The sequence below is a fragment of the Atractosteus spatula genome, chromosome 12 (genome assembly GCF_055471065.1).
Source record: "Atractosteus spatula isolate fAtrSpa1 chromosome 12, fAtrSpa1.hap1, whole genome shotgun sequence".
NCBI lineage: Eukaryota > Metazoa > Chordata > Actinopteri > Semionotiformes > Lepisosteidae > Atractosteus > Atractosteus spatula.
The window spans coordinates 9,906,248-9,931,571 of record NC_142717.1 but is presented as its reverse complement, the minus strand read 5'-3'; the positions used below and the strand labels follow the sequence as shown (position 1 = coordinate 9,931,571).

General features: G+C 39.2%; 1 protein-coding gene across 1 annotated transcript in view; it reads left to right on the top strand.

Moving 5' to 3' along the window:
• trappc9 (trafficking protein particle complex subunit 9) overlaps window positions 1–25,324 on the top strand; it is a 507,339-nt gene that overhangs the window by 150,675 nt on the left and 331,340 nt on the right. The window contains exon 17 of the mRNA XM_088929735.1: window positions 12,456–12,580. Within this exon, the coding sequence (XP_088785861.1) occupies window positions 12,456–12,580 (125 nt within the window). The remainder of the gene's footprint in view (window positions 1–12,455; window positions 12,581–25,324) is intronic.

The following is a 25,324-nucleotide window of genomic DNA, read 5'->3' as shown; positions in this document are numbered from 1 at the left end:
TAAGATGATTTTATTAGCCATATACAGTGATCTTAACACGCTATGCATATTACAGGATTCCCAAAGCTGCAGCCTGGAATGGAATGGCCAGACCCTCACCCCAATATACAGTACAGCCTGAAAGGTCCTATCCCAGGCTACGTCATATGCTAAACTCAGCTGTTCTTTACTCTGGAAAAGCAGCAGCCACCAGTTCAGAGAGGCGAGGCATCCATTAGAAACCTTGTCAATGCTGCTTATTCTGGTGAGAGCCTTATGAGTTATTTTGGAGCTGCTCAAGACCAGTCAACTAAAAGGAATTGTCGTCACTTCTAATGGTCACTTGCCAGTAAAGAATTGGTATAAAGGGTCCCATGGCCAGAATTTTTCCCTTTAAAAGTGAAACCAAATCTTCTATATTATTATTAATAATCATTTTGCATTATGTTAAAGCAAAAATTGATTCTGAGGTTAGTCCTAAGGTTGTGAAATCCTGTTGAGTATGGCACATTTTTTTTCCATAGATGTTCATAATATATCCTTGTTTCAATTAGATACAACAGTCGTTAGCTTTAACCATCACAATTTGTTTATTTGTAGATGTGGATAAAATGTATAAACACATACAGTAGGTAAATAACCAACCAAGATTTTCAAAAGCTGTGTTCATGATTACACAGTTCACCATACTTTTATACTTTTGTCTTGGTGGAAAAGAAGAACAGAAGACAAATAATGTTTACAGCACTAGTGTGCGTTTGAAAGCAGAATGCATATTTTTGCATAAATTGCAAAAATGTGTGGTGTAAATAATTGTGATGCATATGGTAATCTCTTCTAGGCATTTGAAGATACTGTTGAAAGTTTTAAATTAGGATTTAATTAATGTAAATAACTGAATTCCAGAGATAAAGCAGCAATTCATTTAAAAAAACACTGAATAATTTATATAAGGGCACATGGCACGCTGCTTGCTCAATAGTTTTAATGCAATTAGGCATTACAATGCATTTCTATTTACTGTATAGTATTAATAGTAGAAGTACTAGAACTAGTGTAGTATAATAGAAGTTTTGACTTACAGTATTATGCTCATTGGCTTGCATGTTAATCATTTCAAGCTGTCCTGCATCCAACACAGGACTGTATATGCATGTCCTATAAAAATGCATCCTGTATACATTATAAGAATTACCATATCATATTAAAATGTGATAAAGCAAAATAACAGGAAAAAAATAAAACAGCATTAAAATTCTATTACTGCAGAGGCGGGAAAAAATACCACTAGGGGGTGAATTATTTTGTAGCTCCGAGCCTCAGTAGCAGAGGTACAGTAGGATATTTAACCAGTCTTGTACTGTATGTTCAGGTACTGCTGAACTCCTGCTCAAAGTTATTTGCGTTCAATATAGTTTGGTAAAAACTTCAAGATAAGCAGTTTCTTAACTATTTTTTGTGCTGCACAGAACTAGATTGTGTTAGTTAATTCAGTTATGTTTCTGAATAACTGATATTAGTACTGTTACCATTTAAAGCTGCTTATGCATTTATTATGATTAATGATCAAGCAAATGTGGGAGACTGAAGAGTGGGTATTTATGAAATCTGGAGACATATATCCATCTTAATCCAGTAAGGGCAGCAGTGATTCTCTCTGTCTGTAATTTTATTCCTTATTGTTAATGCACCCTACTTGGGTTTTCCTTTTTTTCCATTACTGCAGTAGCGCCACAAAGGAAAATATTTCATATTGTGTTCATTAGTTTTCCCCAATAGCTTTCAAAAATAATTTGCCCTCGTGCCCTGTAAAGCATAATTACTCTTAAAAATGTGACTTTAAGTCCTCATGTATATCTAAAATGAACAAACAGCAAAGACTACTTGACAGACGTTAACTATAGAGCTGAAAGCTTTTTCACAATAATTAAAAACATAGTACATACAGGTACATACTGTACATGGTTAACTAACCATGAATGCTGTTTTTGCAGACACTAAAAAGAAAGTGAATATTTACTAAATCAGCCCGCCTTCGTTTCATTTTATTTGACCTAGACACACTTAATCAAATATATTATGTTGCTGTAAAATAAATTAGTCAGAATGCACTCCGAAGTGAGGGCTCTTTATAAGAGAAGGTTGCCTGACACCTGCATGTTTAACAGGCACATTTATTTTCCTTTTTTCAACAATCGCAATGTGGTTCTAGTTTTATTTAACCATTTATGACATGCATATTTGTATATACAGTATTTTGTATTTTAAGAAGAACAATTTGTAAATTTCAATTAGAGATTGTAGTAACTAATATATTTTTTGAGAAAGTGCAATATGCAATGTATCAATTTCAATAGTAAAATGTAGAAAGCACAGTATCAGTTTTTATATTTTACAAACTGCCCTACTGCTTTAAACTTACTCTCTGAGTAGTGCACATTATATATCTAAAATTGGATTTTATATTTTTAACCCTGATGAGAATTATTAAAGCCATTTAGTCTATGTGCATACCTGGTTGTTCTTCTTGATAAGACTAATCAATAGTGTTAACTGTTTAAAGATGTATAGAGTTCTCTATAGCAGTTTTTCAAGTGCCTGTCATGCATCAACTTAGGAGTGCCTAGCATGACTGATTTATTAATTTTAGAGAAATGAATTTATTCCTCACATAGTACAGTTCCATTTCAGAAAATGTGCTGTAATTTCATATCACCATATGTATTGCATATCTTTTCAGTGCATGTCGTACGCATAAAGAAGCATGTTTCTTTTCACCAGAGTAACTATAATATTGTGATCAGTCACTGAAGCGGCTTTTAATAAGAAGAAGATCAGAAATAAACATTAATTTTAATTGTGTTTAATGGCTACGACTTGTACCCATGCATTTTAGATATGAGTTCTGCCCTGGACTTTGAGAAATATGGAGAATCTATCAGTGTTTCCTCCCTGCACCCTGATGTTCTTTAAATCATAAGATAAAGAGGAAAATGGAGAGTTTTTTACTCCAACAATATACCGTGTTCTACTTAGTTTTTATTCCTAAAACAGAGATTTGAATTAAGAAAGCTCAGCACTTTCAGGTAGTGAGCGTTTTGACATGTGCCTGATGGTTTATTACTGGCCCAAGGAGATCTTATAAAAGCTCCCTGGAAAAGCAGCAGCCGCCAGAAACTTTCAACTCATACACAGTGAACTGACATTCCAGGCAGATCAGGTACAGAACTGATTAGAAAAGGGAAAACATTGTCCTGTACCAGAGCACTGAGACACTGTGTCAACCTATACCAACAACTTAAAACCCCTCATCATTATAATGAAAAAATGAGATCCCCAAACTCAATATGCCCTTGAAATGCTGTATTTTTCATTTGTTAAGACTGTCCTTTTGTACTGTATTGTTTTAACTCATCTTTGCTTGTTTGGTCTATGCAAACAGTGTGTCTGTGCAATTTATTCCATCCACCTCTAGATGTCAAATAATTTTCTTTTATAATGCAAAAATATTTTAATTTTTTTTAATGTTGTATAACTCTTCTTGTTTACAATAGGTAATTTCCATATCTAAGTCACACTGACTCATCACTCTAGAGCTTAACCTTGTTTTGCATGGTGTTAAGCAGACTACAGTCCACCCATCCGCCCCCCCCCCCCCAGCCAACCCACTGGATAGGACATCAATCCATTACAGGAATTACCCCCAGTAGTGCTGATCTCCACATACAGTATCCGGGGTGAAGATCTTTGCTCAGGGTACAAAAGCAGTGTCTACTGTCTGACTCCACAACCCACCAGCTATGAAAGCAGGGCTACGCTATGCTACAGTATCTTCCCTGTTTTTAATTTCCTTACTTTTAGATGGTCTCATCAGGATTTTTACAGATTTACAAGATTATTTCATTTGAACAAAACCTTATATTTATCATCCAGTGCTCTTACTCTGTTACCGGTGCAGCAATTTGAAGAAAATGTAGTGATGACAGCAGATATGAGTCAGATGTGTGTATTTAGGCTTATTTCCGCAGCTGATGACTAGTTATTACCTGTGCTTCCATGTTGATAGGTGTGGATCATAGTTATCATTAAGCTGCAGTATTTCTGTCTCATACTATAGTCATGAACATGTCTCATTAGTTTTGAAAACTGAGCTCCTTTATCCAAGAGAAAGTTATCTTAAATATTTCATGGTGTGCTACTACATAGAAATATATTTTGCTATTTTAAATAGGGTAGAATATGGTGGTTTATTAGAAATTCCGGTAATGTCTTAGCCTACTTTTAAGTCAGAATTATTTTACCTTCTTTATACTGTGACCATTTAATGATAATGACCATAATCTCATTCAAGCTCTTAAAGCACACATTATGGTCTTCCGTCAGAATAACCTTTTTTATAAGGCTTCTGTTCCCTTATCCAAGAGACGAAAGTCATTGAACAGATAACAATATTTTTAGAAAATTTCTGGGTCTTTGCTTTATTGCCTCGGTAATTACTCTTTGTGGCTCAAAGGGTGGGGGAGTAGAATATATGTCAAGTATATAACTCAGTGTTAGATAAGAGCTAATTGAAAAAAGATGAGAAGGACTCTTCAATATCATTGGAAGTCAATCCTAAGCGGATAATTTATATATATATTTCTACTTATTGTTGCTACTAATACATTGTATTATAAATCAATTATCTTTGCAGCCCAGTTAAAGTTAAAATAATCATTTTCTTCCCTGCAGTCAACGTGTCTCAAGGCATTGAAGGAAATCTGTGGAGCCTAACAGGATCCTGTCATAAAAAATAATTGCTGGCTTTGGCAGTAATTGCTTATTAGTAGCAAACCAGTTTAATAACAAGTCATTGCTGGTGTTCTAGAAAGGTTTTGATGAGCATATGTTAGGAATGAGAATTAAATATGAAACACAAGATAAGGAGTACAATTGTTTTCATTTGTTTTTAGTGAGCTACGTAAGGCTGTCATGAAGGTATTACTGCTAATCTCTAGGTAGTATTTAAAGGAAGGGTAGGAATAAAGTAACTTCTATAACTGTGATCTTTTAAAACTGTTATTGTTGTGACAGAAGATTTAATTAGAAGGTGAAGTGTGCATATTTTTATTTAGTCATTTCTGACAAGTGCTTAGTAAAGAAAAACTAGATCTGTTTGCTTTAGACCTTTCTTTTCTTTAATTTGAGGTGTGTGGATTAAGTGAGGGTTCCCTTAAATATTTTGGTGGCATGTATGCATATACCGTCTCCCAGCAGTGATCACTCATGTTTTATTATTCACTGTTAGAAATGATCCTTTTTTTCAGTCGAATCATGAATAATTAATCCTCTTCCAAAATGATCTTCAATTTCCGAGCTCATTTCGTTTTTTTTTGTTTCAGTCACACTTTTATTTTCCCTAGAAGCCACTCCCAGCATTTTTCCTTTGGAGTCTCTCCGCCTGTTGTAAATTGTCCAGTCACTATCCATTACTCTCTTTGTTGCAACGTTCATTTGTGGTTTGGAGAGGGTACCTATCCCTTCCGTTCTCATCCCGTATCCAGTTCATTAATTGAAGCTGAGCCCTCACAAGCTGCTGTTTGAAGGCAGCATAATATTTTTTATAGCTTTCATAGGAGACGAGCAATCTGATTAATGTTGTCATTATTTCTTACATTTGTTACTCACATTTTCATTTCATTTGTACTTCAGGACATGAAAACTTATGTGCGTTCTAAAAAGCAGGGGCATTAATAGAGCCATTAGTCACTAGGGTATAGCTAATGTTCCCGAGCGCTCCAGGCAGTTTCTCTCTCATTGAGAAAAGAAAAGAAAAAATCTGTACTTCCAACATTCAATAAAACTGTAATAAAAGTAATGCATTGGATATATTAGATTTCCATAGCGTTATTTCCCTGAGTTTTTCAAGAGGATTTCAGTGTGACTTGTCAGATAAATAATCAAATTCCAGCAATACAACACTACCACCACCACCAACAACACACAACTGATAATTCCTTCTTGTCTCTATTATGAGTTTGATGTCAGAGGACCAAACATCGATGTTATCGGTACCTTTTTTTAACCTTAATGCTGCAGTACCCCCATTAATTAGGTTTGCTGTCGGTGGAATTCTTTAAGTTCTAATTTCATGTCCTTCAGATTTGTCATACTGTAAATGTATGTGGTAAAGAAAAACAGCCGGAAGAAATGCAGGTTCTTTTTAATTGCCAGTGGATCCTACAAGTAGAAATTTCAGGGGCCCCTAGTTACTTTTACTAGAAAAAACACTTTTGTCTTTTTTATCCTACGGCGAGGACCAAAAGCAGCCTTCCCACAAGTGGTGGTTAGGCATTCGCAGATGTGTTGATAATGTCGGGAATCTTAATGCAGAATTGTTGAGGCCTAGGAGCTCAGAAAAACGTCATCTCAGAATAACCACAGATAATTTGTATCTTTTCTCAATTTCTGCTTGGGTAACCTCTTGCTCTATCACTCAGAATTGACTGCTGATTTCTAGACACCGGTGACAATTTGTAATGCTTACTACACCTCAAACAATAATTTGTAATATCTTTAGGACTGGCTGAGAGCTTGATGGATTTGCAGAGGTCAGGAAGTAATTGGTTATTGTAGTTCCAAGCCTGACCCAGGGGGCTGAATTTTATTAAAGAGGCAGTTTGCTATTTATCATTTGTATGAATTCTTTAGCTATATCAGCCATTGTGTTCATTTGATGTGTGTGATGTTTGTTTTGCTCTAACTGGGAGGCAAGTGAAGTCTGGCCTTAATGATCAGTTCAGTTATGCTTTTGAGGAATTTTTGGTAGGGTGGGGGTAGTGATTAATGGGGCTGCAAAAGTCGCAATTTAACACTGGTTGTACATTATATTGCAAATAAATGCTAAGTTTGCGTAAGTGTAATTATTTGAAATTTAGGATTTTCTCATGGCTTTGCTCTGTGTGTCTGTTCACCGGTTATTGTCATTTTGGGCAGTGAGGTGGTGGGGAAACTGGCTTCAGAAGTCTTTTTCAGTTTCAACCACACTTAAGTCAGGACTTTTCTCAGTCTTTTAAGCTAAATCAGTTGATTGTAATGTTAGAATTCGCAAAGACCCCTAACCCCCCCCCGAGATGGTTGTCTTCCCAATCTCATATTATAGCTCGCTGAGTGTTCAATGGATATAAGAAACCCTCAGATAAGAATGAATTATTTGGATTACTTGACTTTACCGTGTGTCCTCTCTTTTTCCTAAGATGTTTCAGCATGGCTGATTTCCGAACTTTGGGATAGTCTTAAAATGCTGCCCATTTCACAATGACTCAGTGCATTGAGTGGATAGGTATTTGCACTATTATCAAAAGATTTGTAGCGAGTTCCTGCCTATACTGGCTTTCCACCAGCAAAGGCCTTAGAATAAATCAGAACTTGGACCCAATCAGCACTTCTAAATCACAAAACCCAGTAGCCGATGGTGACTTCTTGGTTCTGTCTATTGGAAATCTGCTGTCAAGTATTTGTTTTGTAATTTGTGGTGGTGGGTGGGTCGATGTTTTGAAAATTTGCCCCTTAGTCTATTGACTTTACAGTGCTTTAGCAGAGGCATGTGTCTAATGATGCCTGTGTGGTGTCCACTTCACATGACAAGATGCTCAATAGCTTCTGCAAATTACTTGTAGTTACATAATGGGTAAGCAGCTGACACCTATTGGAAAATACTGTGCTTCATTAGTTGCTACCTAGTTTAAACTAGTTAAAGTAAAATCCCAGTAAACTAAATTAATATAGGTACAGTGATGCTCCCTTCTATCTATAAAAGATCTATGTATTTCTGTTAAAGAAATTAAATGACTTTGCAACAAAAGTGTTAAAGACAGTAATGTAGATGTACTGTATTAAAAAATGTTGTCAGCAATTTACTAATGCCATTGATTTGTATATTTAATGTGAAAAGTGTGCAGCCAAACTAATACCGAATATAAAAGAATCCAGAAAATATGTTTTCATTAAATGTCAGACGTATCATTAAAAACCTAAACTAGTTCCTGGACATTCTGTAAAATTAAGATTACACAAATTTCTTAATGCTTTTTAAAATAAGAACTGTAGGTGAATCATTTTGACAACTTTTTATATTAGACCCTTCTTCCATTTTAGCAGCTGTGATATGTGTTTCATACATCCATTTTGTAAATCTAGACACTTGAAATGAACAGATCAAAAGAGCTGCCATGACCTTCACCCATCTGTGAAATTTCCTGCTTCAGTTTTCTGGGTTATGTTGTAGTTGCTGCACTGAAAACTTCTTTATTGTTTCTGTTATCAGGTACTCCTATACCCAGCCTGGTCCAAAAACTCGTTCAAGAGCTTCCTCTTTAATGAAAGAAGTATGTTTTTTGGCACATGGTGGCATCACATGTAAAAGCAATGTGCTCTTAGCTGTAAATGAGTGTTTGAACAAACAACTGGTAATACAGTGCTAGTTCTAGTGAAATTGTTACCAAGCAAATAAACATATAGCTAGACGACAAGACCGTTTCACTTTGTTTTTTGCAACTTTGTACCTGATTTGTTTTAGATTACTGAGACTTAAGAAAATTGGGCCTAAGCGATCTACTTGTAATGTGGCTTTGGAGGTCATTGTATAAATCCTGTGGATGTTCACAGGGTGCTCCAGTCTGGCTGGTTGTGCTTAAAACACACACACAGGAGCTGTCCAGTGCTGATTTAGTTGATACAGGAGGAGCTGTCCGTAACTGCAGCTCAGTAGTTGGGCTGAGTGTATCCTGTGTTAACATAATAATCATAATTGCTTACACTTATATAGCGCTTTTCTGGACACTCCACTCAAAGCGCTTTACAGGTAATGGGGACTCCCCTCCACCACCACCAATGTGCAGCATCCACCTGGATGATGCGACGGCAGCCATAGTGCGCCAGAACGCTCACCACACGTCAGCTATCAGTGGGGAGGAGAGCAGAGTAATGTAGCCAGTTCATAGATTTGGCTATGATGGTGTCAGAATGAGGCCCAACTGAAAACAGTGCTGTAATACTGCTACTGCTGCTACTACTACTACTAATATCCTTCTTCATATGTCATACCTTTCTAGGGAATCCCTTCTACCACTACCAATGTGTAGCACCCACCTGGATGATGCAAAGGCAGCCAAAGTACACCAGTGTACTTTCTACACATCAGCTATCATTGGGGAGAAAAACAGACCCTTGATGTATCTTAATATAGGTGTAGGACATTGGATCCATTCCTAGCAAGCTTATTTCAGCTGTGTCTGCTACTCTGCCTTCCACAGTCCATACAATTGAACACAAACTTGCATTCCATTGATATGGCATATTTACTGTATTTTGTATTCTACTTGAATTAATGTTGCTTTTAGTTTAATGAAAGGGAGCACAACCTAACAAAGGATTTCTTTGCTTAAGAGTTTTTCTTTCACTCCTGAAAATTTTGAATACACTCAGTGCCAGAATTATATTTGTTTTGTGAGGGAGTGTTGAATGCTTGTTGGATTAATATTTTTTAGTATATCACATTTATTTGATATGTTATACCAAAAGTCCAGAGTTTTATTGATTAATTTTCAAACCTGTTTTTCAGTCTTCCAGCATTAACAGGTTGATTTTTTAAAAAAGTGGCTTTTCTAAAGCCACTTATTAAAAAATCATCTCATTGGGGTACCTAAGTCATCTCAGTCAAACACATACTTGACATAATTTACTCACATAAGCAAGCAGATTAACAGCACATGGCTATTAACACCTAATCACATTTCTGTTATAGTCAATAATATCATGGCCAATGCTCAACTTTATTGTATCTAATTTTTGCCACTCTCAGACCACTGATTAATCAGACTGTTTTGCTCAATGAGTTGCAGTCAGAGAGAGTTACGTTTCCAAATCTAGTGCATCCTAGTGGAAGTAACCCATTTGCTGTACCTGGCTAAGGGGGAAGTTTTATACTGTAGGCAGAATACATTCTTTGTGTTTAGTTATTTGCTTATTTTTTAAATGTGCTTAATTGTGCCATTATAAGTAATTGTACTGAAAGGCAGGCTGTGTAGTCACAGCTATGTTAAAGGTAGGACATACAGTAGGTGCTATTCTGTGCCTGTCCACTGACTTCTAGAGGACTCTAGTCATTGACACATGTGATACTTTACAAGAAGCAGCACAAACTAGTTTGTCATTTTCTCAAGTGAAAATAACATAAAACTTGTTCACAACAAAGAAACAACACAGATGTTTTCTAGCCCACCCCAGTTGTACTGCAGATATGCATATATTACATACTGTATATTTGTAAAGAGGCAAACTAGAACAAACAGCCCAACCAAAGTTGTCAAACTTCGTCCTGGCTTCAATCAAGAAACTGGGGCAAAATATTTGGATCAATCTTTGGATCATTAGATTGAATAACAGTTGCAATTCAAGTACCTGTGGTTTCTGTGTGCTCTCTGTGCAGTAAAGCAACAGTGCTGTTTTTGACATTTAACTACCCAAGTTCTCAGAACCACAAAGTGCTCAAGAATGAAAAATTAATAATATTCTAGATAAGTCATAATATATGTGACATAATATATTGGCCTAGAGTTCTGCTTTGCTAACACAAACCTGAATAGATGCTTCATCTTTGCTAGGCCTCATCAGCATGGCATAGATGAGATCAGTGAAACAGGCTTATATACAGAATTTATCTTATAAGGAACAACTTTCAAAGATGCGTTTTTAAGAGCAAGCAGAAAACACTCAATTATGGGGATGTGAATATTAATTAGTTCGGACCATTTCACACTGCTGGAACGCTGAGCCATCTAAATAGAATTCTGATTTCACAATTTGTAGAAATATAAAATATGCCATCAATGTAGTTAAGATGCCATTGAACGGCTGTAAAATGTTTTTCAACAGATGTTTTAGAATGGGAGGCATATGATGCTTCAGTTTTATTCCCATGCTAACACGTCTATTTAAGTATAAACATTTCCATTAAGGGAAAAACAATTAATTGAGGATACATTCACCTAATGTTGTAATATTGTCTATTGGGGTTTTCTTTAGAGCCTTCTCATCAAGGAACTGCTTAAGTGTCAGTTTAGTACAATTTGTTTAGTTTAATGATTTTTAAATCATTGAATCTTTGTATACAAAGTAAAATCCTTTCTTTTTTTCAGTAGATACAGTATGGTTCACTACTCATCCTTGGCTTTACATTTGCAAATGCAGCTTTCATTAATATTTATAAAGCTTATCATCGTGGTTATAAATTTTGGATTATTTATCCAATTCCTTTACCAGTCTTTTTAATAATAGTGTAGCCTCATTATTTGTTTGCCTTTGCCTGCCACCTTAAGCACATCTTTTGTTTGTAGAGAGCACAACATGTCTTTTTTTTATCCTTAGGGTGTCAGGTTTTAGGTTATAAATCAGAAAAAATATCTTTAATCTCCTTTCTCCCTGCTGCGGTTGTGAAACTAAACAGGGTATAGTACTCTACAACATGATATCTCATATCAACAATCAAATTTATCTGTTTTTAATGAAAGTGGCACCTTCTCTAGAAGGAGGGAGGAAGATTAAAAGTCCATGCTTGCCTTCAGATTTTTCATTCTAAACAGAGGCTCTGGTGGAAACAAACACTAAAATGTCTACTAAGAAAAAAGATCATTGAACTCTGTTGTTATCCCATTGTCATATCAGTTTGTTTTGTTGTGGTCATACTTAACATGCCCTTTAAGAAACAAGTTTGCACTCTAAGGCTGGGGCATTCATTTTCAGTGCATACTGTAGCAGTGTATGCACTCTACAGCGTTTCTTCTGCCTGCTAAGCTACAGTACCTTTCTATCCACCTCTCTCTTCTATCTGTCATTTTATTTCCTTTCTGTTAGGCTAGTATTTATTTGTTCTGCTGAAATTCTATTTTCCGATTTCAACAATTTTCAACGAGAGAACAATTTCCGCGTTCCTAGCTTTGTAAATCGTTACATCCATGCGGCACTCAAATACAAACGTTGACAAATAAAACAAGCACACACCTGTTCAGAAGACAAAACTGTTTTATATCTTGCATATTGTATGGCGTGTTCAAGAAGGCCTAGAACTATTGCTTGTACTGTAAAAAATCCCCTCCACACCATTAGAGCAATCCACCTACAGTACAACTGTGTAGTAAGCACACTGAGACTTTGTATTTTCAGAGTACTATGAAAAGAGTAGTTATTATACTGTATGTTTCTTGACAGCTGGTGTATTTTATTGCAGTACATGCAAGAATAATTTCATAACATATCACAGGGTACACAGGTAATGGGAAGAGTTCAGATTCCTAATACTTTTCCCAGAACCCTGTTCTTCCGTCTTGTTGTGCACATTCGTGTCCATGCTGTAGTGCCCTGTTGTGTTCAGAAGGATCTCAACGGCATTAACAGTGCCTCCCTTAACCAAGCGACCATCTTGTGTTGTGTGCTTTCAGATGGAATCAGTGTGACTGGCCTACCCATCTCCAGCCCCCTGCGTCAAGTCCTCAAACCGCGGGCCGAGAGCAAGACTGTCAACCCCTCAGACGCCAGCAAGGCGGGGGAGTATAACCACATCAAGGTACTGTAGGACCGCCGTCTCATAAGTGATGTGAAGTGCAGTGGTGAAGGACACGTTTTTCATCTTTCAGTGTGGGGTTAATGTGTCTTCCGTTAGCGAACTACTGTACACGCCAAATTTTATACCTGCGCAACACGTGTGTTTTGGATTTTTTCCTTTAATCTTACTTTCACAACACTTCTGCAATGTATTTTAATGATAGGCCTTGGGTTTTTTTTACCAGGACAGAATGAATAAGTCAGGCCAGACCACCTTTTTTTTTACTTCACCAAACCTAAGATTTTGCTGCAATTTCCCCATTTTAAATTCATTGTGTTTTTCCCCCCTGCTACTGTGAGTGACTGAAAAGCAGCGTCGAATTACCTCCAGCTGAGATTCAGAAACAGCATTGTGAACAGGGATTAGATTAGCTGTCTTGACTGTGTGAGTTTCAATGTCATGCACAGAAAAAAACCTGCTTTGTGTTATACAGTTGAGTATGAGGTATACAGTATAGAATCTATTGAACTTGGTTTATATTGGTTTTTAATGCTTTAATTAGCAAAATCTAATTAGGGAGGCAATTAGCAATCGGTAGAAAACAAACTTGGCAAAATGTCCAAATAAGGAAAAATGATCAAATTAAGCACAATCTAAACATGCATTTTATGCTTTTTGTTCTAATCATTTTGTACGTGCATTTGTGATTTGTGTGTGTTTTTTAAGTTTTTAAAAGGGAGATTTGCAAATATTAAAATTAAGTTAGTGCTTTATGGATCTTGATTGTATCAAATAGTTAGTAGATATTTTAGCGTTTTAACTCCTGGTAAATAAAATTGCTGAGTACTTTAAACTTTTAGTCATAAACAAGGAATACATATTTTCATTATACTGTAAGTTTCCTAATTGGACAGTTTGTCTTTTGTAATTTTCTTCTTTCCTTTGAACCTTTGTTTCACTAATTAATTTTATATCAGGCTTTGAAGAGATGAAAGTATATAAAAATATACAAATTATATTATTGTGGAGCTTTAATAGGAGACACACTTATATAAATATAAAGTTTAAATCTGAGCTCTTCACCCTCTTTGTCTGCAATGAGAAAGATTGTTTGTGTGAGTCTTTTGTCCATCACTGCTGCTTTAAATCGGGACAATTCAAAAACTCTTGAGGTTACTGTGTAATATTGAAACTCAAACCGGACTAAAAGTTTACTGTTCATTTCAAGATGTAGTTTTGACTGAACCTTCTGTGTACTCCAATACAAATATAAACGGACCCAGCAGTGTTTTAACTCTTTTTCAAGACTGAAGTAAAGTAAAATGAGTCCATTCCAAATGTTTGGTCTGCATTACATTTTGGTCACCTGTGGTTAGGAGTGTATGAATAAGGTAAGAAAAGCTGTAAAGTATTAGAATTCCCTCCGATAATGCAGTAGCCCAGCTGAGATACAGTATTTCACATGGGCACTAGACAGTTCACTGAAAATGTTTAGTTGAAAACTACGGCAAAGTCAGTAGATTGCAGGGGTCATTTTCCACTGATCCTTCCAGCTAGCTGTGCTGCATTGCTTTAACTACATTTGAATGAGATTGATGACAGCAGTGCATTAGTGGAGAGATTTAGCTAAACACCCTTTCTCTCAATTCTAGGCAGTCAACATAAACTAATAGATAACACTGCATCAGCTGATGATTCCCTTGCTTACAGAAATTTGAAAAGCACAAGATTACTACTATTCCTGTACCACCATTATTAGTTTATGATTAAAACCTTAAATCTACAGTTGAATATTTTTAGAAATAAAATGTATGCTTAAAGTATTAATCTCGTAAAACAAAACCATTTCCATTACATTTCCTTTGGGTGTGTTTTACTTCATGCTTTGGTGTATAGTTGAGGTATTTTGGTTGATAAATGTATGCACTGGGAACTGAATTCCAGCATATAGGCACACAACACCTGTCAGGGTTGTGAACACTCAAAATACTGTATATTCCTCCTTTAAGTAAGTGTAACGATGCAAGTTTAAAATGTTGTGTTGCTGAGGTTAAGTGAACCAAACTGGTAGTAAATTAATTATTGAGTAATTGTGCTGTAAGACTGTGGTACTGTATGTTAAATCACCATGTTTTGCTAACAGAATGAAAAACAAGAATTCTGTTTTTAGTGTGCATAAATTTCATGTGCTGTAACAATAAGTAGGTGAATTCAGTTTTTCTCACAACATACCAGCAGACTTTTAGTAATAATTATTTGCATTTCTTAAATGTGTTAACTAATTTTGGAAGTGTGCTTTACTAAAAAATGCCTGCTATTTGTTATGCATTGCACGAAAATGTTTTATTTCAGTTTAATATACTTTAGTTATGTCATTTTTGTCCTGAATTACAGATTGCTTTGACTATGGGAAACATAATAGAAACAAATTTTGTAATAAGGGGGACCCAGATTATTGTTTCATAGAGACAATATTAGCAGATTAGTTGTCCAGGTTAAGGAATGACACTCTCCCATCAGGAACTCTTTAACTGTATCCTGATATCCCAGAGTGAGGCCTGATGCCCAAGTCCAGGTGACCAATGTACAATCCTACTTAGCGCACTCATCACCTGCTCTTGGTGCTTGTTGCTGCACATCGGCTTTTATGTTCTTACCCCAAGGCAAGAAGAGTGGATGTGTCTTTCTCATTCATCTCTTAGCTGGAAGGGCTGAAGAGCAGATCAGTATGAGTTCATCTTCTGCAGATTGTGACAGGCGCATGCCACTCTGCTTCATTCACACCAGCTTTATTTAAAACTGCATTGACAAGTGCAGGTGAGGAGGAAGAGGGACTGTGAGGGGCACTTTTAATTAACTAAAGACTACTTTATTATTCAGCTCTTAAAAAATGCATAAGCCTGAGCATTCAAAGAACCGTTGCTTTGAATCTGTCAGACATACATGCTCTCTGGTGACTCACGAAGAATAAAAGTAGAGTTTTGGCTGCTTACACCAACAATTTTTATTCCTTGTTTTTTTTTCTTGTTTCTTAAGATTTATTTTCCAAATTTAAATCTTGCTTTTGGCTGCATGAAGAGATGCATTATACATATAGGCCTGTGTTTTGTGAAAATGCTTTTGACTTTCTCCACAACAATAATGTTTTGTTTTTATCAAAAGCTTGACTCAAGGTGAATAGAAAGTATTGTTTTGCAGTGTCAGTCATGTTCTTAACTTGATATTTTGATGCCTTCTTGAGTTAAATCTCTTTTAATAAATAAATTTTGTGTTATTTGTCAAATGAGGTTAGTTGTATCTACTATTAGGACTTGATTCTAAGGTCCTAATTTTAGATATGTCTAAATATGTTAAACCATAAAAAAATGGAGTGTACTTTTTCACCACACTGTGTATTGACAGAAGTCAATAATCTAGTAGAGTTGCATATTATTTATATAAGTGTTATACAGTGTAGTGTTTCATAGCCGTTCAGGGACGCCAAATATGTAATCATAGTGGCTCTCTGAAGGCACCAGTTCTGTAGGGTTTGGGCATTTACTGAGACAATTATTAATTGTAGCAGTAAATCACAAAATTGATTCTTTTGATGGCTTTAGAATCCAACCATGCGACATAACTCAAACAACGCACACACACAGGTACTAATACACGAGGATACATTTATTAATACATAGAATATGCATGTAAACCTAACAGATCTTATCGAGAAGGTTATCAGAATACAAAAGATATATATTCAATCAGTTACGAAGTGTTACATATATCAAGAGGACATACGTTCAGTATATCATTCATTAAGACCGTTTCGTAAATGAACTTGGTTACAACTTCTACATTAGATACTCAAAACAAGTACATAACTCTTAGGAATTAAATTGATATCAACTGGTTGGGATAACAATTGAATTCTCGAGCTGTAATGCATTGAAGTTGAATACTCATCCAATTTCTGGGGATTCAGATCTCCTGCGGGCACAAAGAAACAGTTGCAGGCTGTTGCTGTCCAATCCGCGCTCTCTGGCTCGGTGCCAGGCTGTGCTGTGCGGCTTGCGACGGTGCGCTGCAGATGCTCACTGGCCGGCTAGTTAGTGTTGGTTTTAACTAGCAAAGTTTGTGCACAGGAGAAAAGATGACTGTGGGTCCCAGCAAGTCAGGAAGAGGACCGGTTCGTTCCTGATGAAGACTAGTTCTGAATAGTGATTCAGCTGTCCACAGTTCCGACCTGTTCACGAGGCCTGCTGCTGGTTACTCTCTGGCAACCTCCACTCTAGACTCTTAGAACAAAGGAAAGTTCTGGCACTCGGACACACTGGCCGTTCCGTGGTTGTCCGGGCTGAGTCTCAGGATGGTCAGGAGGCGCGCTGCGAGAATGTCCTGCCCTTGGGAGCCTTCTGCTCCTGGGCCGTCCTGCCCTGGAATTCTCCTTTGAATTCCCTTTAGAACAGTCCACAGAATCCTCTCCAGAATCTTACTGAATCTGAATCTCAATCTGAATCTTGTTGAATCTGAATCTCCAGGCCTGTGTTGCCTGTTTTTACCTGGAGGAACTTCAGCTCGTTGATTGGCTGAAAGTTCCATGGGCATCAGAGTCCCACGTGGGTTACTCAGCCCTACCAGTCCCTGATTGGTTGATCAAGGTGAGATATGAGTCACTTAGTCCTGACACTTAGTAATGCAGTCCAGATGTCCATCCGGCACTCCCTAGACTGATAGGCGCCAGTGGATGACCATTGATCATGATAGCCAGACTTAGCTAAGTGCATCCCCCTTTGGGAGCTTGCTTCTTATCAAAAGAAAAACATTTTAAATCAACTTGCATGAATTCTTTCTCTGTGGTTGCACCATAGAGATGGAGGGTGAGATGGGGCCTCCTTTAGGAGCATACCAATGCTTAACTCTGTCTTATTACAAGCATTGCCGCTACATATCCCCCCTTTTTGAAGGTCACGAGGTCCTGAGGCGTTGTTGCCTTCAAAACAAAACAGAGTTAAGTGATGTCCCTTGCCATTAGAACATTAATCTTAAATGTCTACATTACTCCTCGAGAATTCATACCGGAACCAGCATTGGGAACAAACAGGATGAATAACATCTGGAGTATGTATAAACACGGTAGGAGACATTATCTCAGTCTAGGAATTACACATCAGGAAGTTCACTGTCAATATCTGATACCTCTGTAGTAGATATTTGGGGAGAAGTCACTTCCTTTCTTTTGACATGCTACCTTTGACTCATTCATGCTACCCGGAGTACATCTTGATGTGAGAGTACATCATTCAGAGTACACTGTCAGTCATGATCCAGCTACCCGGCAGCAGTGTTACAATAACACCAGTTCCTGTTCCCAGCCCCCCGATAAACCAGAACACCTGTGTTGGGTATCTGCTAGGGTGGTTTGGAGGTTTGTTCCATTAAAGCAAACTCAACTACCTGTACCTCTTCAGGGCTTACTGTTTCTTGGATTTCTATCCAATTCAATAGTGTGGCACCTGAAGGCATCCATGACCTCAAGTTTGGTCTTATATTGTCTGGTTCCAGACCGTACAGTGTTAAGTTCAAGCTGTACTATGGCCTCCTCGGGAACTTACAGGAACTGTTTGATTAGGTAGCTGCATTGCGGTAGCTGTATCATGCCTGTCACAAGTCATAGTGTCAGTTAAATGTGGTGTGTTGACCAGCCATTTACGTCCCACCTGCTCTTCATGGGGTTCATTAACCTCCCTCTGCCCATTAGTAGCTTTACACCCTTCATTGGTGAATCGTTTAGACACAGCCAATGGATAGCTTTGGTAGCCATACCCATCTCAAGATTTGGAACCGAATTCAATCTTGGATTGCCTTCTGGGTGAGCTATGAGCGATGGGGTTAATGTCACATACTCCTCTACTGAGAAGAGTGGAATCAAGTGGGTTGGGATTTGTGCCGTGGCTAGACTGGCTACAGTGGCACTAAACTCCCTTAACAGGTCTTGTGTCAACATTCTGGCCTGTTGCACACAAGCATAAACCCACTGTATAACACCAACAATCATGTCCACTGGTTGGGGAATAAGGTTTAACCCTGTTGCATAGGAAGTTGCCTGTAGGATTTTCCCTAAGCTTTCCAACTTTTGCTGCTGTCGATACAGTCTGTCACTACCCTCTGGCCTCTCTGACACCTGCCTTCTTGGGGCAGTCAGGGTGAGAGTGCCAGTAGCACACAAACCTACCAAAAAGAGCAAATGCACAACAGTGGTGGCAGCAATCAGTCCTCCCAAAAGTCTTTTAGGGTGGCTGATCCCAGTCATCTCCTTCTGAGTGACTGTTGCCTTTCTAAGCTGGCGCAGCGTGTACATGGTGTCTTTCTCAGTATGCCATGTGGCATCTTGGGCACCAACATCCTGGAAATCTGGGGAGATCTGACACAGCTGCTGATGCTGCTCCTCCATTTCCAGGGCATCTGCTTTTTCGATTTGTTCATGCCTGTGCTCTAGGAACCCTGCAGGGGGCGGTGCAGCGGTGGAGCATGCCTGACCCTCGGCTGAGTGGTCATCTGGAGCACCTGAGTGATCTGGGATTGTTACCCCATTCTCACTGTTCAGGTCCACCCTGCACACTTCCTGATTGAGGAATCCCTCTATCGGCATGTTTACAATCGTTCGCTGGGCGTGGGTGTAGGACACCTGCTCGCTCCCCCCTTCCCTCGCTAGGGGTTCAGGGAGCTGCCCCAGCACTGGGATAGCTAGTTCACTGTCTTTGAACTCGCTATCACCCACCAGGCCCATGTCAGTGCAGGCGGGGATTCTGACACCCCTCTTTGCGATGTCCTGCACTGGCAGGCGGGTGACTTGACCATCCAGCTCCAGTCTGGCTGAACCACTGTTGGTCAGACTCAGACTGACAGACTGAGCTGGTGGCTGTAAGAAAACCGGCTCGGCTTTCATTCCCTGTCCCTTCTGGGGGACTGGGTGTGTTGGCAACCCTGCCGTTGAGGCAGGAACAATCAGGTCAGTCTCACTCACTACCTGGTAGTTGTGAGAAATAATGTTACCTGACTGCAGGTTCCCTGGGTCACAGCAGAGGGAATCGGCATCTGGGATCAGGTGTGTCCACAGCGCAGTAGTCTCAGCGTCCAGCTGGACCTCCTGTCTAACCTGTGAATGTTGCACCAGGGGCACCTGGCGGTGGCCCTGTGACAGCTGCTCAAGCCGATCCTCACTAATAGAGGACCTCTCAGGGCTAAGGGTGAGGGCTACATCACCAACCTGCTCTCCTGCCATCTGGATCCCTTCCACCACTGCAGGGTGGTGGTCCTGACCCCTCTTGGGTGCCAGGGTGCACAGGGAAAGCTCCTTTTCATCGCCAGGTGGGGAGATCTGCTCCTCTTTAGGGATGTAAAAGGTGTGTGCTTTACCTGGTGGATCAGGCGGCTGCTTGGAGCACCGCTCCTGTGGCATGGAGGCTGTTGTGACCTCAGCCGGGACACGACTTCCCTGTATATCCGGGGAACAAGAAAATATTTTTATTTCTTGTCCAGAGGGAACAGAAGGAATCCCCACATAGGCTTCTGTGTTCGGTGGGCACTGTGTGAGCACAGTCTGCCTCTTGGCCCCCCTTTCCTTCTGTACAGAAGGCTTAGGAGCCTTGACCTGTTTCCACACTTTGCCTTTCTGGTGATCCACCAAAGGTTCCACTCTGAGTCGCATGCCCTTTTCTTTTTCAACCCGTTTGAGCTTGCCGTGTGACATCAAACACCTTTCAACCTCAGTGTCAATCAGTGTCTCACTGGGTAAGACATCTCCCATGGCAGCCTTGAGGTAAAAGCTTCCTGCTTTTCCTCTGTGTTTTACTGTCTGCTCTGTGACTTCAGGGGTGGAGTCAGTACTCACTTGGGAGTGGCTGACCTCATCCAGGCAGGAACCCTTCCGCTCAATCAGATAGACTGAGGGAGGGAGAGGGATCGGGTCTCCGCCTCCTCCAGTGGAGAGTATCAGCTCATTCACGCTTCCGGCAGCCTTGGGGAGCGGTTGTCCCTGTCCTAATAAAGCTTGTTCAAGCCTGGCCAGGCGGGCGGCTACTGAATCCTTTTGTTCAGCCTTTTCTAGCCCTTTCCCTTCCCCGGTGTTCTCATGGCACTTAGGACGCTGGGTGCGGTCCTGTGTGAGTGCTTTGGAACGGGGCTTAGCCAGCTCAGGAGCCTGTGCTCCTTCGAGCAGGGGGGAATTAACCCTGCTGGCTCTGACGGCGAACACAGTCGCTTTAGCAGCTTTTTGCTCAGAGCGACTTTGGACATCATACTCCCAGGCTTTCTGCGCGAATCTCTTAATATCAGTCATTTTCATGGTCTGTGCATCTGTATGCATTAAGATCATCTTTCTGACTGACGGGTGGAGATTCGCAATGAATAAACCCTTGAAATGTGTGTTCTCTTCGCAACCCTCATAATTTCGCCCTGCAAAATAAGTTCGTCTAAGTCTCTCGTAATATTCGCGAGGGGACTCTGCTCTCTCGTGCTTAATGTTAAGGGCGGCGGCTATCGCGGCAGTCGGGTCAATAAACGCACTGTATTCTTCGATAAGTGCTTGACATAGCTGCTCAAAGTCATTACAGACTTCTTTCATCTGCCTAGCCATCCACTCATGTACAGCTCTGCTGGTAGTTTTCCTGACCAGAAACACTTTCTCCTGTTCTGTGGCGTTTGGCAGGTACTGCAGGGTATACCTGAGGTCCTGAATATAACTCTCGATATTATTCTCTGACACTGCGGGGTCAAATCTCTCTATGTCCTTCGCTAGCTCTCTCAGAGAATGGAGATTTATTCTCCTAGCTTCTCCGCTGACGGAGATATGACGGAGATCGTGGTCAGACTTGTCGCTGCTAGAGAGAGTGCTTAATAGCGACTCGAATTCAGACCTTTTAGCAACCATCGTTAAACTTAAAGAGTATTACTTTTAAGTACGAAATCACAGTTTTACCACAGAAAACCACAAGATCAAGTATGCAATCAACCCGGTAGATTGCAAAAGATCACAAAACAATCAAGCACTGCTTAAAGAGCAAGGGGAACTTTTTTTCTTTCGGCTTTCAGCACACTGTATTGTCGTGTATGAAACCCGCGGCGTTTTATATGAATTATTCCGCTTGGTTGATTCATTTCAGTCTTGCCACGCCCGTGCCAGGGACGCCATAAATGTAGTGTTTCATAGCCGTTCAGGGACGCCAAATAAATAATCATAGTGGCTCTCTGAAGGCACCAGTTCTGTAGGGTTTGGGCATTTACTGAGACAATTATTAATTGTAGCAGTAAATCACAAAATTGATTCTTTTGATGGCTTTAGAATCCAACCATGCGACATAACTCAAACAACGCACACACACAGGTACTAATACACGAGGATACATTTATTAATACATAGAATATGCATGTAAACCTAACAGATCTTATCGAGAAGGTTATCAGAATACAAAAGATATATATTCAATCAGTTACGAAGTGTTACATATATCAAGAGGACATACGTTCAGTATATCATTCATTAAGACCGTTTCGTAAATGAACTTGGTTACAACTTCTACATTAGATACTCAAAACAAGTACATAACTCTTAGGAATTAAATTGATATCAACTGGTTGGGATAACAATTGAATTCTCGAGCTGTAATGCATTGAAGTTGAATACTCATCCAATTTCTGGGGATTCAGATCTCCTGCGGGCACAAAGAAACAGTTGCAGGCTGTTGCTGTCCAATCCGCGCTCTCTGGCTCGGTGCCAGGCTGTGCTGTGCGGCTTGCGACGGTGCGCTGCAGATGCTCACTGGCCGGCTAGTTAGTGTTGGTTTTAACTAGCAAAGTTTGTGCACAGGAGAAAAGATGACTGTGGGTCCCAGCAAGTCAGGAAGAGGACCGGTTCGTTCCTGATGAAGACTAGTTCTGAATAGTGATTCAGCTGTCCACAGTTCCGACCTGTTCACGAGGCCTGCTGCTGGTTACTCTCTGGCAACCTCCACTCTAGACTCTTAGAACAAAGGAAAGTTCTGGCACTCGGACACACTGGCCGTTCCGTGGTTGTCCGGGCTGAGTCTCAGGATGGTCAGGAGGCGCGCTGCGAGAATGTCCTGCCCTTGGGAGCCTTCTGCTCCTGGGCCGTCCTGCCCTGGAATTCTCCTTTGAATTCCCTTTAGAACAGTCCACAGAATCCTCTCCAGAATCTTACTGAATCTGAATCTCAATCTGAATCTTGTTGAATCTGAATCTCCAGGCCTGTGTTGCCTGTTTTTACCTGGAGGAACTTCAGCTCGTTGATTGGCTGAAAGTTCCATGGGCATCAGAGTCCCACGTGGGTTACTCAGCCCTACCAGTCCCTGATTGGTTGATCAAGGTGAGATATGAGTCACTTAGTCCTGACACTTAGTAATGCAGTCCAGATGTCCATCCGGCACTCCCTAGACTGATAGGCGCCAGTGGATGACCATTGATCATGATAGCCAGACTTAGCTAAGTGCATCCCCCTTTGGGAGCTTGCTTCTTATCAAAAGAAAAACATTTTAAATCAACTTGCATGAATTCTTTCTCTGTGGTTGCACCATAGAGATGGAGGGTGAGATGGGGCCTCCTTTAGGAGCATACCAATGCTTAACTCTGTCTTATTACAAGCATTGCCGCTACAACAGCCTAACAAAAAATGCATTTATCATGGGTTATCACTATTAAGAATTTTTAGTCACAACTTTTGGTTTTAAATGGTTAGCTCATGACATATCAGAGCAGTGTGTCATTCTGTATATTTATTAACAAAAACCAATGCTGTAGGTTTATTTCGCTAGTTCATTTCGGTTTGAGTTGCACCAGTTATTTTTCTCTTTGTAAACTCCTTGATTTGGAATAGTTATTTATTGACTTGGCTTTGTCAGTACATCTACTGTGCCAGCATGGACAAAATTAAAGTACCATGGTTGCACTTGTCAGAGCAATTTGTCATTTTTTGCACAGCACGTCTCACAGTGCTGAAATAAGCTTTAGCATTGATTACACAAGGAATGCATCTCTCACTCTTAACTGCTAAGGCTCAAAGGTTCCTGGCGAATCCCAGGAGTTGCTAAATCAAGCTTGCTTGGTTCTTGTGACTGTTAACAGACTGTGTGCTGCCTCTTGTGAATCACAGTTACAGGGGACTGATGCTTTCACCCAGACTAGGGTTTTCTTGACTGTTCAGATCAACCTGGGCTCTTGATTGGTCGAGCCATTTAGCAGGCACAAAGAGTGTTTTAAAGAAATAGAATGATTACCTTTGATATTGTTTCTAAACTCACAAGTGGTTGTGTGTGTTCTGTGTTCAAAATACAGTAGTTTTTAAGGTGTTTCAACCTGTGTAAGAGCATGAGCTGTGAATTCAACTGAACACACGCATATATTTTCTTAATACCATACACCTGTGTTTAAAAAGAAACCCTTTTTGTATATACTGTATGGCCTTTTTTATCATACAATGCACTATTTTACTGTCACAAACATTAGAATGTAATATTTCTTAGAAAATGTATTTAAAGTGTTTTAGAATTGTTGGATTTAGAATTACCATCTGCTAGCAAAAGAGAAGCAAAAAGAGACAATGGAAGCCTTTCTTCTACTGATAAAAATTTCTCTTGTCTCATTGGTGACATGCAGTCATATGAAGTGCCTCTTTAAGTTTTAATAGCTCAATTTTTTTAATACCCTAGCTTAAAAATATTTTTTAAGCCCTGGTTTCAATTTTTAAATGATCATGTGATGCACGATGATGAAGAATATTATCCTATTTCACTTGATGAATTATCTGTATGTAATCCATATGTTAATCGGTCTCTGGAAGGAATATTCATGATATCTATGACATGCAAATGTTTTGTTTGACAAAACTGATTTGAGTGCATCTTTCATATTCCCACAGTGTGTAATTTATTTCAAAATATATGCGCTTTCATCCTCTTTGAATATAATTTTGTCTTTCTTCCTCCTTTGGCAAGATTCCCCATTCAGCATCCTTTGGTGAAACTTTCATTTTTCATTAGTACTACAAAATCGGCATTTTTTTCCTCTAGTGTTCACTGATTTTTTTGTGCATTGACAGTCGTCACCCTTTTTTGGATTGACTAAGTTTTTCTGTGTGTAACCAACACAAATTAATCAGTGAATTGGAAGGGATTGATCTCACCCTTGTCTTCTGTACTCTGGAAATGATTTTGTTTGTGTTCTCTTACAGGCTATTCTACATAAGTACTTCATGTTGCTGCCGTAATACTATTTAACAAAGAATCTGTTGTTTCTGAAAATATATATAGTGCATACAGTATTCCATTACGAGCAATTTCTCTTCCATTTTAGACTTCAACTGCTGTTCATATAATGAGGACTGGATTGATATAAACTGTCCTTGCAAATAGTTCAGTAAAAATGAGAAAAATATAACACCTGTGTTTTTGCTTTTTGGTTTATCTGTTGGAGAAGCAATTCATAACTATTATCAGATGTAAGATCTTCAGATTCAGATACCACCTTTTAATAAGAAAACCACTAGAAAGTGAGCAAACTGATAAGGGTAACATAAGCCTTCTTTGATACAGTAAGAAAATATATTTTTCCTTTGAGAGCATTGCTTTAATCTTGAATTATTCTCGTTGACATGAGAAGCATACTTAGTACAGTATATCTGATGATACTGTATGTATGCATATTTGTGGATGCTTCAGTCCACAAAAAGTGACAGAGCCCATTCTTCAGTCATGGGAGTTGTCTTAGTGCGTC